This window comes from Aythya ferina (assembly GCF_964211825.1).
Source record: "Aythya ferina genome assembly, chromosome: 14".
Taxonomy (NCBI): Eukaryota; Metazoa; Chordata; class Aves; order Anseriformes; family Anatidae; genus Aythya; species Aythya ferina.
In genome coordinates this window covers 19,212,555-19,226,734 of record NC_140312.1, presented here as the reverse complement: position 1 = coordinate 19,226,734, position 14,180 = coordinate 19,212,555, and the positions used below count along the sequence as shown (strand labels likewise).

The window sequence follows — 14,180 nt, the reverse complement described above, 5'->3', positions numbered from 1 at the left end:
GCTGCAGCCTGCTCATTTAAGGTTTCAAATAACTTTGTGTAAAATACAAGCAGGAAGGGATTTTTCTAGTGATACTTAGTATGCTAATGCTTGGTGTGGAAAACAGCTGTGATTTGGTAAGTTCAAAGGGTCTTTCTGCAAGAGTTGGTATAGCAAGAAGGGCAATTTGGTTTCATGCACAAAGCTCTCTGTGCACACTGCTTGTTGTTCTTTTTGAAAAGAGGTTATGAAGGCTGTGTTGAAATGCGGTAGGTATGCAGCTAGACAATGTGGTTTTGGAGGAACGTGCTAATGGAAGGTAGCTGCTATCAAACATACAGTAGTGATCATATTATGTCAAAGTAGGAGCCTCAGGTCACAGTGGGTGAATGGCTTGCAAGCACTAGAGAGTCTGGAAAGAGCTGACCATCTTCTGCAGGGAAAACAACTGAACTATCTCTTACTTCCCTTTTAAGATAAATGGATGCAATTTTAAAACATAATGCACAATTAAGCGTGCAAATCCATATGACAGTACTTGACTTCTTCTAATAGGTTGTTAAATTTTCAGAGGGCATCATTATTTTAAGTTCAGCTTCATATCAGTGAACATGCAACCTATTCTGCTCCCTAAAAATAAAAAAATGAGAAGTTACAAAATTATCTCTAAAGCAACTTTGTCGTGTTAATGAAGAAATGTATTTGCAAGGTTTGTTTAATTATTTTAATTTCCATGTGGATAAATTATTTGTAGTGATTTCAGTTTTATTTTTGAATTCCTTTCTCCCTCGTCCCCCCCACTATGGTGTTGTACTGACACATTAGAAACTGCTTTAATAGCATATTAGACAAGAAGGCTTGCCTAAAATTACTTCCTTTGGGACTGGATCAATTGCACTCATAGCAGAAAAATATTCTGCTTAACCATGTAACTCCTGTTAGTGTTAAGGGTAAGAACAGATAAACCCATGAACTGCCAGCTGCTTTAAAAGCTGTCCAGATGCTTTCCTTGTGCTAGTGCTAGTACAAGTTCATGACTGACCCTACATGGATAGCTGGTTATTTTTATATGTATAATATGCCAAAAGGAAAACCAACTATCTACGAGGAAAGAAAAGCCAGCAACCAATAACCGCCAAAGTGAATAGTTTTATATCACCATGGCTTTCTGCTGGCAAATGCAGACTCAGATCTACTGCAATTACTAGTGAGAAGGAAAGAAAATGTGGTCAGGGCAGTGCAGGAATTGGGGCCATCACTTCTGGCAGCACCCAGTGACAAGGTCAGTTTACCGTACTGTGAAACAACCCCCTGATGCTTGTTGCATGCACAGCAATGGTTTAATAAATGATGAGCTTGTCAAACATCATTACTGCATGGACAGTGAATGCGATGCATTTATCATAGTCTAGAAAAGATTATTTGTATTGGCCTCATTTATAGTCTCGTAGCTGAGACAGTGGCTTATTTGATCGAGGAATTCAGCCAAGGAGTGTGCTGACGTTTCCAAACGAAATGACAGGATTTAGTTTTTGTAGCTTTTAGCCTTTTAGCATTAGCCTAGATCCAGAAAGAGGCTTATTGTAATTTAGTCAGTTATTTGGTAAAGTAGCCGTTAGTCACTCTTTGTATGGAGAGCTGCTGAAATGCAGTGTGATAGATCAGACAACTTGTTATGAACCACTAGTCAGGACTCCACAGATTAAGACTTGGGAACACTGTCAGTAGTTGGTTTAAAGTGTGAAGCATTTCAAATACTTATATTTTGGCTGATCAGAACTCTCTAAAAGTATAGGTATTGTCTCTTTTATATCTCTTACAATACCATAATCTTCCTTCAGTTAGTTTGCCTCTAATAATCTCATAAAAGTGCCAGTGCTCAGTTACCACTGGAGACTTGTTCTAGGAAAGGATCATAAAAAATGCTGCTGTTCTTTCTGTCTGTCTTTCAGAAATGTTTTAGAAATATCAGTAATTCTTAATTTTTGTAGCTAGGAAGTACAAACGCTGACTGATACACGTGCCTTTTGCTCCTTGACCTCCTTTTACTAGGCAGAGACTTTAGGCTCACATGTGGTGCAGAACACTTCGTACAAAATGCCCTCAATTTACACTGCAGTGGGTTGTAGGGCATTCTGCTCTGAGTTGATCCTGTTCTTTGTCAAGTTTCAGGGTAGAAGCAGTCTTATGAGATTGCGGCTTAAATCTCACCTCTTGAAAATCTGTTAATGAAATACTGACAAAGCCAGTCCTACACTTTAAAAAAAATATCCATAATATCTAAATTCTATAACAAAAAACAATTCCAGATTCCACGTATGTAGTTAGCATGTCTATAATACACAGGGGGACTTAGAGGCTCTGCTTTGTTGTAATGTAAAGTGCAGTGCTCTTTGCAGAAATAGTACAGCACTTCTGTGCCCCCACTGGTAATGAAAATGATGCATCAAGAGAATCTGGCTCTAACAGTGAATGAGGCTAATTTGCAATCTTTCTTCTTCCCATTTGTTGAAAATATTTCACATGCTGCTTTAGGGAATGTCATAATCTTATTAAATGATAGCTATAAAAAAGAACTAAATACACAGTAGTTCTTTGATTCTTGATTTGTAAATTGCTCTAAAATTTCAGTATAGTTTGTATTTCAGGAGTACAGTGCTAATGTTTTGATTTTAAAGCCCCGTTACACACTTCGGTTACTTTTGACATCCTCAATGTCAAATTAAACAGCTGGAAATTACAGTGTTTTGTGGTCAAATAATCCCTATTGATCCTTTCCTGGAAAGTGTTTAATTATGTGGTATCAATCTTTAGGTTTTTATGCAGGTGCATAACGGTGTTTGCTGAATTTTAGCTTCAGCACAGTTTCTGAGGGAGTGGCGGACCAGATAAACTTATTTACCAAAACAAGCTGTACTTTGAGAAAAGTATCGTAGACACCAGATAAATAGTTGTGTTTATGGATACCTTTCTATAGATACATAGCCTTGCAGGTATGTTCCTGGTGTGAGAAGTGCTGAGAGTGGACTAGGACTATTCAGACTTCCAAAACACGGAACATGTATTCCAGATCAAGTTATTTGTGCCTTTATTTCCTGCTAAAGCACTATCTCCAAATGAGAGACTGTGTATATATTAAATAATCCAAGACTCAGCAGATGTGACAGCCACAGTGCAAACCAAATTTGGAGCCTGGGGATATCCACACATGTTTTCATGCAGGCAGCTTAGGTCCAGATCTGCACCCAACTTAATAAGCCCCTCTGAGTCAGCAGGAGTCAGATAAGGTCTGACTGGGCTAATTAAATCTGGCTCACTGGTGATACTGGGTCTGGTCTGGTTTCAGACTTATCCATCCATGTGTATGTGCATTGTACTCCTTAGTGTTCATTTTTCAGTTCTTATGGGGGTATACCACCTCTCTTCCCCATCAGTGTAGAATATGAATGTATTTAGCTGTGTTCAGCAGTGTATATGCTGCTTTGAACAAGAATAGTCAGACAGTCTTGGCAGCACGTTATTTTTGTGTTTTGTTTTGTTTTGTTTTTTTTTCCCCTCCAGAGGAGAACACCTTATTTCTCTGTAGCAATGATATCAGAATGACAAACCCTTGATGCTCTGTGAGGACTGGAGCTATAAAATACAGGAAGGAACAAGATTGGGAAATTAAATTATTTAACTATGTTCAGAAGCCAATTATCACAAGTGAGATGTATAAGGAATGAATTGCACACCTGTTACCATGATTTGTTACCGTAATTAATTTACTGATAGCACCATTACAGCAAGTCTGTCTTACCTACAGTGACCTCCATGAGAAGAAACAGCGTAGTTAGAATGTAACTGCATTCTGACCTGCCAGGATTGTATAGTAATAAGTATGGTATAAAAAGTTGAAATAGTTGCTTCTGAAAATATGAAAAAGGTATAAAAAATAACTCTCATTCAAAATATATTGTTTTAATATAATACTTAACTTATGAAAAGTAAATACATAAATGATGAAATTGTAAACTTAGTTGTAGTAAATATAAAATTATAATTCTAAATGGTGATTACAATCATTGAGTAAAACACTGTATAAAGATGGAGGATGAGTCACAGCTGGTTTAGGTGTAAATGGGGATCTCGAATTATAGGAATGCCTAGAATACTGTGCAGTTATGTAATGCTCATTAGAAACATGAGAAGCTTTTATCTATTTTATCTATGATGGTGCACAAATCTTCCTCAGTTTTGAGGAGAGAAAAATAAATAAATGAACTGTTCCTTGGACTAGTACCTTGCTCAGGATGAACTTGTTGGGAGTTCCCTACCCATTTGTAATACTCTTTACTCGTTATTATGCGATGCCAACATTGCATAATAAGGTGCTGCGTATTAAACTACAACCTGAAATTCAGTGATCTTCTGATAAAATACTTGTATGTAGATCTTCATGTTTTCATTGTGGATTTACCTGAAGCAGCACACCAGTGGGAGCAGGTGTCATAGATGTTATTCTGTGTTTGATTAATTCCTCTGACCTCTCTTAAACATATTTAATGTGTGCATCAGAGGAGATAGGGCTAAAATGTACATTAATTGTAAATCTCTTAAATTCAGTAACTTTTCAGTCAAAATACCAGGCAAACAGATCAGATTTGTTTCTCAGTAGTAAAAATTCATGCCTATATGAAACTTGCATTTGCAAGTTATGACTTACTGCTTATGTGAATTGATGTCATAGAATGAATGACAGGTTTCCAAAATAAGATAAGTGTTGATTTGACGTAAGGATTTTTTTAAGCTGTAAACTGTATATCCTTGGTATGTGTATGAAAATTACATAAGCTTAAACTATAGTATTATTGAAAGCGTGGATCTGATTCCAATTTTTCTTCCTCTCCACAGCGATTACCTAGGCAAATTGAAGAACGGAATGAAAAATTAAAGAAAGAAATGTTAGGTAAGTAGCATGTACATGTAACTTGCATAATAATCATTGTAGTCTACTAGGAAGATAAAAATTTGTGACTAGAATCTAACATAAAATTTAAAGAAGGTAAGTTTTAAAGGAAATACTTGTGTTAAACAAAATTCACAATTTCTTTCTAGTTCTCCGTTGTTTAGTTCTACTTACAGTAAGTTCTAGCCAAATAGTTTTCCCCTACAGAAAAGGCTATTAGTTAAATTTAAAGACAAAAATACTCAAGACCTTCTAAAACAACCTGTAAAAGCAGGGGGAAATAGTTTGAAACAGACCAACTGCTCTGTCTTATTGCAAGTAAGTATTTAAAGGAGGCATTCCCATGAATGGGTTAAAACAGGTTTTCACTAAACCATACATTAAAAAAAAAGTCAACCAGCTGTAATAACTGAGCATGTTTGATCTTGTGTCTGAAGAACTAAATTTGGTTCTCTTTGTAGCATTTTCCACCTATAGACCTCCTAGTCTTCATGTTTATCCTGGTTTATATAGTGTTTCAGCTTTGTTTGTGTTAAGGCTGGATTAGGCCTACCCTTGTGTTACAGACAGGCCTGAGATAAAATTGGATTTCCTGACTACATAGCTCATTTTATCTTGACTTTTACAATTCATAGTAAACGATGCTGTTGACTGGACTTGTGGAAAAGAGAATGTGATTAATATAAGCCATTTGAATGTGTGGGCCTCCAGCATTGTGTTGTGTGGTATCGCTTGGATAGCACGGTAACTGGACTGTTCTATTTCAAAAGACTAACTACTTCAGTAAAATCGCTCAAGCATAATTGGTTTTTGTGTAATACTAATTTGTATAAAGCACTTCTGTGCATAACTCACAGAGTTATGATCAAACCAATGATTTTAGGGTGACCCCCCTTTCCCCCCCACTTCCCCCCAAAAAAAGACTTCTGCCAACATTGTCTATTGCCTCCTAGTTAGAAGGATGTGTTAATTTCTTATAGGTTCTAAATAGTGCAGAAGCTACTCTGACAGTCTGGTGCTTTTTAAAATGAGTTTCTATTTTTACATCTTTTCATTTGTGCTGTTTAGAAAATCCACACACAAGAGCAAGGACAAATGACAGTGTAAGATAAAAAAAAAAAAAAAAAGAGAAACTGTCTGTACCTGACCTGTTTCAGAAACAGCTGTCAGCAGTTACGTGTTTACTCATTCTAGGTGTGACAAGTAGATGAAAAGCATTTTTAAGATGAGTAGGCTTTGTCAGTTTGGGATAGTGTTTTGTTATTCTGTGGAGAATCAGGTCAAACAAACTCAGTCTGTCTTGCGTACAATAGCATTAATTCCTAAAATACTTGGGAAGAAGAGACTTTTTCAAGAGCTTCTGCTGTAGTTGATATTTTCCTTTAATTTTTGCTCCTTGCTGTGCAGGGAGTCTGATTTGCTGTTGTTTTGTATCTGTCTTGACCTATTAAATTAGAGCTGCTGTGCATCATATTTTGTCATTTTGTTCCCACCATTGTGCTTAGATTAAGTTATAAATAAAGAAGGTTAAGTGTGGTAGTGGTATAAATAAATGAAAAATGCAGAAAACCTTCAGAAGGATTATGACTATTTGTTGGATGAGGATGGTTTTCAACAGAGCAGTAAGAAAACAGCTTCTGAAGAATTCTCCCTTTGTACCATCTTTAACAATGTTTGAAGGGCCTGCACTGACACAGTAAATCCAGCATTACAAACTGTCATTACAAACCTAATTCTATATTGGTAATTTTTGTCTAGATTTCAGACTAGATGTGAAATTACTTAATTGTTAATCCAGTAGCAGTTAGGATTTGAGAAGTGGACTGGCCTTTTGGGAACCAGTTTAGACTGTGTATATTGGGATCCTAGAGATGGGAATCCCTTCTCGGTGGTGATAAATATGTGAAAGGGGATGTTCTGATGTTTACTGGTGTAAACAGTCAGGAAAATCCCACTAGGAGTGGGTTTGTATAGCATATAACCCTATTTTCACTGACAAACTGTGTGACAGGATACACATAAATTTGTCACATTTTTGTCATAATTACATGGTATAATTTGGGCATTTATTCTTGGCACTGGTTGTGATCATTAGTGTGTTATAAATTGGGGATATTTTTCTGTAATACATTCTGTTAACAGAAAACGTGAAATTAAATTTTGAATATGGGCGAGAACAAGACTCATTTATTTAAGTGTTATTAAATGCCATATTTCATATTCAACAGAGGCAGCAGTGATGTCACGGATCTAGTGATGCGGGCCTGGGAAGGAGATACTTCTCCGGGTTTTCAAAATGCTGCTGCTCTGTGTGAGGTTAAATAAAAACCTGACAACTGAAAAAAGGTTGGGGGGGCTAAGTGGGAGGTCTAGGAGTATAACATGACAAACTTGATGCAGCATGGTGCAGGCATTTCTTTGGATTCTTCTTGTTGAATTTGTTTTAAGCTGCTTCAACTATTTTTCAAGAACTTCATTAATACTCTTTACCCATCAAGTACTGTCAGAACAGACAATTGCTTGCTGTAATCCATTAGGGGATTGTTGGTTAAACACTGGCAGGTGCACAAGGATTCATTCACCTGCTTGCTCACAGGAGAGCCACCTGTGGTGTCTAGTTTTACCCCAGATTTTGTGATTTCCAGGAGCAAGTCAGATCATCAAAATAGTTCCAGAGCCAGCCTGGTCCAGGAGCACTTGCACTGAAGTTTAATAATTGACAACATATTCTGGAAAGAATGTAACACTTCAGCATGCTTTGGCTCCTTTTGAAGTTTGGATATTGCCTTGAATTCCTGTTTTAGTTAGTGAATCAGTCAGTAACATTGTTTTTTCTAGGTCTTTATTCTTACAACTGAAAGGAAGCACTTGTGCACCTACCCAGCTGAGTAATGCCATGAAAACTGGAGCTGTGTATAAAATAAAATACACACACACACATATGTATGTATACTATAAAAAAAAAAAAGGAGTGTATCTTCCTCCTTCCCCAAGTGTGCTTCCTGTTTTCTAGTGCTATGGCTCACTACCATGCAGTTTGTCAGAAGCTGAAACCACTTCACCAGTGCGTATATGTAAATAAATCAGGGTGTACATCCTTGGCTGTTCTTATCCAGTCTACCTAGCTATGAATTATTGCATGTAAATGGTAGCACATGTCATGAATGAAATTGTTGTTGTTAGAAAAAGCATGGTTTACTGCCTAGTTCACTAGGTAAAGCAAAAGCTGCTTGCATAAGCAAAGCAAGGAATCTGTTCACCACTTCCAATGGACAGGCAGGTGCTCAGCCACTACCAGGAAAGCAGGGCTCAGCATGCGTAATGTTTTTTGGGAAGACAAATGCCATCACTCCCAATGTCTCCCCTTCCTCCATCTTTATTCCAGCTTTTATTGCTGAGCATGATGTCCTGTGGTGTGGAATATCTCTCTGGTCAGCCTGGTCCTGCCCTCCCAGCTTCCTTACATACCCCCAGCCTCCTTGTTGGTGCACAAGGAGCTGAAAAGCCCTTGGCTCTATGTAACATGGCTCTGCAACAACTAAAACATTGCTGCATTATCAATGTTTCCACCAAAAATGCAAAACACAGCATCATGTGAGCCTCTACAAAGAAAATTAACTATTCCAGCCAAAACCTAGACTAGATGATCTCTAAAGGTCCCTAGCAACCCAAGCCCTTCTGCAGTTCTTTTCCTTTATGCTTTCATAACGCGAGCATCCCCTGTTTCAGTCACTGCCCAGGATTAGAACACATACTAACCACTTCCTGTTTTTTTAATTTCTCTTCAGATTTTAAAACAAAAGATCTCTAGCTGTTGTGCAACAAGCTAGTCTTGTTTAGACTGAAATTGTGATAACTAGGACCATCACCTTTGGGGAGAGGGTATGAGATGAGAGGAAGCTTGGACATGTTTCAGCAAAGTTTAACAGCTTGTGATCTGTGGTGGTGACGCAATTTTCTGCATTGCCATTTGATAGCAAAGTATATTGGATATAAAAAATTAGGATGGAATGTGCCAATCTGTGTAACCCATTTTATACAAATAACTCATCAAATCTGATCAGCTTTCAGCTTAATTTATAAAATAAGTGACTTCCAGAAAATAATGTACCTGTGATTAATGGAAAGGCATATCAGAGCACATCACCTGGACTTTTTGATCAATAAGAGCTCTTTCCAACTACATAAGGTTAGTGAAAATATTTATTAGGATTAATGCCTGAAGAATGAGTTTCTTCTTTGATACTGAAGGGCATAGTGTATTTGATGCTAAGCTGCTGAAGCCCTGTACTGTGTGTAGGGAGAGCATGAGGTCACTTAAATAGTTCAAACCAGATCTGATGTGCAATTACTTTGGGTTCAGTCCTTCCCTCATTATTTAGGGAAGGGAGGATGACTTGTCCTGATTCTTTCAATTACTTAAATGTTAGTAATGCAAAAAGTTATACAAAGATGAGACCTTCCCACAGAACTTATTTAAAAATATATATGGCTTTTCAGCTTCCAAACAACACATTAACACTAGGAACTATATTCATAGAATTGCCAAGAAGACTCAACAGCAGTCAATTCTGGCTGTTATATCAGGAATAAATAGTGAGAAATCTTTTGTGCATCTGCCTTTTTGCAATAGGACATTAAATTTCAGTTTAGGTCAGTCACAGACTTCTGAGCCCTAAATTGACTTTTACTGGTTAGTTTTCCTGTTAACCTCTGAATATTGTTTTGCTGAATAAATTTGATACATGTATGCTGGAGTTCCAGGTGAGAAGTAGACGTATGCTCTTTAAAACACAAAGAACAAGGTCTATGGAAATAGTGTCTCAGGAGAGTGTGACCCTGCTCCAGGACAAGTGAGTGCTTGACTGCTAAGAACTCCTTGCAGCTGAGTCACAGCCCCACAGGCTTTTTTGTCTCCTGCAAGCACAATCTCCCTTTTAAGAGAACTTGTCTTTGGGGAAAGGGGGAGGTTGGACTTAACTACAGATCTAAATTTCAGGATGAAAGGAGAGTGGGGGAGGAGGAAATAGTGCTTTCCTACAACGATGGGTTTATGTGCTTCAAGCAGCAGGAACAGTGCTTGGGGCTTGAGTTCCCAGAAAAGGCAAGGCTTTCTTCTGCTTTATTAACAATTCAATAAATGTGTCTGCACTAAAAGGCATTGCAGTATGTGGGTTTAAGTGATAGGCTGGTGACCTCTAACTGTATTGTTTAATACTCAGTCACAGCTTGTGTGAGACAAAGAATAAAGGATTAAATATATCATACAATCTTTAGCTTCTCCCAAAGAACTGGCCTGGCTATGAGTAAGAATGCCAAGGCGGTTGTTCTGTGTTTATTGGCTCTGGCATGACCGGAAAAGAGCCATCATACTCCAATTAGAAAAGGCCTTTCAGTGTTTCAGGAAACAGGCAAACTTGTCTGCCTGCTCCTGAGCCAGCTGCAGTGCTGGGATAACTTGTAAACTGTTTACAACTGGCTGTAGGAATGCCAGACCATGCCAAATTCTTCCACCAATAGACAAAGACGCATCTCACCCCAAAACATGGAGCTAAGCAATGACCAAGTGTTTGTCTAAAAGTACAATAGCAACTATTCATCCCCATCCTAGAGATGCTATGATCATCTGTAGAGCTTTATAACCAGAGTGCATTTAGGATGCAGTGTAGAATTATGAACTTGACTTAGAAATTTATACCAAACAGTGTAGCTTTAAATAAATAAACCGTAGAAGGAAGCTAATCCTAGCTGAGCCACCCACTGGAGTAACCTTGGCCAGACCACTCAGCCACCTCATCTGTAAAGCCAAACAGGAGCAAAAGTCAAATTGAAGAAATAGTCCCACCAACTAGCTGCTTTTGTAGATCAAGGTTGCTTTCTTTTTTTTCTCCTGTAAAGGGCCATAGAATTTCCATTTTGACTCACAAAGACCAATCTTGCTTTAAAATAGTTACACAAATATCCGAAAGATATCCAGTTGTGAACCAGCACTTTAATGCAAAAGCTTAATTATACTAGCATGCTTAGGAGTACTGTAGTAACACTGTTAGTTTCTTTATGCAGGATTGAGTTGTTCCTTAAAATGTTTACGTTTTCCCCTGGATTGTTTCTTTTTGTATTTTCTGTGAATGTACTCAGGAAAAAGTTCCCCCTGCCCCCTGTTCAGTTTTGCAGATGTCATTAAAAAAAGTCTATTATGGTTTATTGGGGTGGTGATTAGCCTTACTTGAACAGTTTCCAAATAGCATGCCCCTTATCTCTTACATTCACTGGGTAAATTGAGACTGATAGAGTTTCAGTTCTGAGCACAGTTAGAGGGCTGCAGCATCATGCAAGGCAAATGACTTGATCTATTTGTGCCATGTAAATGCTGTTCATCTCTTTGTGTGGGGCTTGGCATCATACATTCCGGTATTTGTTCATCATTCCTGCAAAAGTAGAAGGCTTTTTAAAAGGTGGTGCATAGCCTGTGGATGCAAACCTAGGGTAGGCTTCATCTTGTCAACGTTTCTGATTGTTTTTTGGGAAGTTAGTCTACTTCTGTGCATTGAAGCCAAGAAGAAAATAATGTTCTTTGTGGGTAACCAACCATCTTTCTCCTCTGTCTTATTATGCCAGGGATCAGCTAGCTTGTGTTTAGCCAACATAATGTTGCTACCTCTGCTTTTTGTTTGTTTTTATGCTTTTTATCTATTTGATTTATTTACTCTACAATCTATATAATTATTATTTTTCAATGGTGTCCTTTGGTTGTCCTTCTTTTATAGGTGGTAGCAAGACTCCTTTTCTAGAGTCAGAAACCTTGTGTAGTATATTTTAATCAAAGCCCTTAGATTTTATTAACTATCATACTGTCTATGTATTTATCAGTACTAATTAAATAATGAATGCTTAGAACTCCTTCCAGTGATAAGTTAGCTACAGAGAGCTGTAGTTTGGAAGGCAAGTTCATGATAACACGTCAGATGACACTCTACCAAGTTTTTGCAAGCAAAATAGTTATAAAGCTGTATACTTCAAAGGGAACTGCTTAGTTTGCAGGTGCAGGCACATTTCTGTGGATTAATTTCTTTTAATGTTCTTCATATCAATGTACACACTTAAAAAGGGATCTGTAGCAATTACATGTAGGCAGAGTTTGAGTTCTGGTTTTCTCTGTTTCTTCTGGTAGTCTAGGAAAACGGGCAGTTACAGCATATGTGAATGTTTTATAGAACTGTAGCTGCACCAAAAGTGGCATGAACTGAAAAACTTGTGTTAGAAAACTGAGCATTGGCAGCTATCAAAATTACATCTAAGTACAGGGGAGACCAGTCCTCTTCTGTGAGCTGTTCAACTCTCCTTAGTTAGGACCTTACGACCTGAGGAAACAAAGAACTTCTGGACAGCTGTAACCCCCAAAGCTGACATCATAACTGCCTTTTTTTTTTTTTTTTTTTTTTTTTTTTTTTTTTTTTTAGTTTAGCTTTAGTTAAGCTTTTTTTAGCTTAAATATTCAACTAACTGAAGAGATTTCCATAGCATTCACCTTAAGTCTGTAGATGAACTAATAGAGCTGGACTGTGTAATTGGGCATAATTCAGTGGGAGTTTTCCCTCTGCTTACTACTCACATACTTCTTTTTCATTGTAGGCAAACTGAAAGATCTTGGGAATTTGGTTCTCCGCCCCTTTGGCCTGTCAACAGAAAATTTCCAGATAAAGCAAGATTCATCAACTGGTTCATATTCCATCAATTTTGTTCAAAATCCAAACAACAATAGATAACGTGAATTCATTCTAGTTCTGCTGGCTTTCAGGCTTTGTGACATTGTGCTTGCACGTACCACTAAAAGGAATCAGCAGACATTCTTCACGCTATCCAAGTGAAGATAGACTCAAGCATTTTCATTTCCCTGCTTGTAAAATTATTTACAGTGTGGATGTACAGAAAGTAATTTGATTTCTTAGTAATAACTATATTCAGTGTGTGATTTTTCACTTGCAGTTTTTGGCATGTCCAACAGTCAGGTTCATTATTTTGGCCCATTTAATGCTGGCAACAACATTCTAGCAAGTAATTCAGTTAAATCAAAATACCCGTGCACCTGTGGCTAAGAACAAAGCCTAACAGCGTCTTGAAGGATTAATACATCTAGCAGAAGCACTTCTCCACACTCAGCAGGTGGATATGACTGACAGCATGCATAGAACCAAGCTGACCTCTTCTGTGGAATATTTTTTTCTTTGTAATAAAGGCTTAGTATTTCTGTTGGTTTGTATTGTGAAGTTCTTGCCTTGTATGATTCGTTCCCATGGGGGTAGTATTGTTAAAAATGCTTATAAATAGCATACTTGCAAGACATTACTTTGAACCATTTGAGGTTTTTTTTCTTTTGCTTATAGCAGCACCCTTACCTCAGAGTTCACTTTTTATTTATTTTGAAGATGACATGGACATTACATGCCAATATATATACACCTTGTAACAGTACCCTGAAGTTAGTGAAATTCGCTTGTCTGAGATTCATTCATATTACAGCCAACCATAGCGGCCAACAAGTGATATTACAGTTGATTGCAAAAGATTCTTGTAGACTTTGAGAACTTTGAAGCATCTATCTATAGATAGATGCATAAAAAGAAATACATATACGTGTGTGTAGTTTTTCAAGGGTTTTCCAGTTTTGAAGGGGTATCTTGTATTTACTACTTAACTGGTTTTTATATCAATGCTGAAATGTTTACATTGCAGGCATTTTTCAGTTGTCTCCATGCAGATTTCAGTATATGATTTAAGTAATTAGTAGCAGCTGTTTGATAGCTGTTTGTTAGTTATCTTACATTTCAAGAAGTGTTTTTTGTGTTTTTCAGGACTGAAATCGTAGTGGTTGCATGTCTTGAGCTCCAGCCTTTACACTGATAGGCCTGAAAGGAATAGTCTTTCATGCTAAGGTTTCTTGGTGCTTTTCTTCCATTTTGACAGTGCATGCTTATGGGCATGGGGTGTTGTTTTTTTTGTTTTTTGTTTTTTTGTTTGGTTGTTTTTTTTTTAATTGTTAACTGTATTCTGATGCATTTTTAGTTTTGACTTTGTTGTTAACTGTTTATAAACCATTTCATGTCTGCAAGGAGTATGTATTACATCTGTGGGAAGTAAAATGTCATCATTGTCAAAAGAAGACCTAATTCACAGTGAGGCCTATGCTGCCTTTAACATCTTCTGCATAATTAAAATGTCACTTAACTAAACAAAAAGAGCCTCTAGGATTTCC

General features: G+C 37.4%; 1 protein-coding gene across 3 annotated transcripts in view; it reads left to right on the top strand.

The window, feature by feature from the left end:
• The window catches only part of TTC1 (tetratricopeptide repeat domain 1), a 32,904-nt gene extending 19,727 nt beyond the window's left edge, over window positions 1-13,177 (top strand). For all 3 annotated transcript variants that reach the window (XM_084535398.1, XM_084535399.1, XM_084535397.1), the window contains exons 7-8: window positions 4,873-4,927; window positions 12,560-13,177. In XM_084535398.1, coding sequence (XP_084391524.1) covers window positions 4,873-4,927; window positions 12,560-12,693 — 189 coding nt within the window. In that variant the 3' untranslated portion in view covers window positions 12,694-13,177. The remainder of the gene's footprint in view (window positions 1-4,872; window positions 4,928-12,559) is intronic.
• Window positions 13,178-14,180: the final 1,003 nt, after the last annotated feature.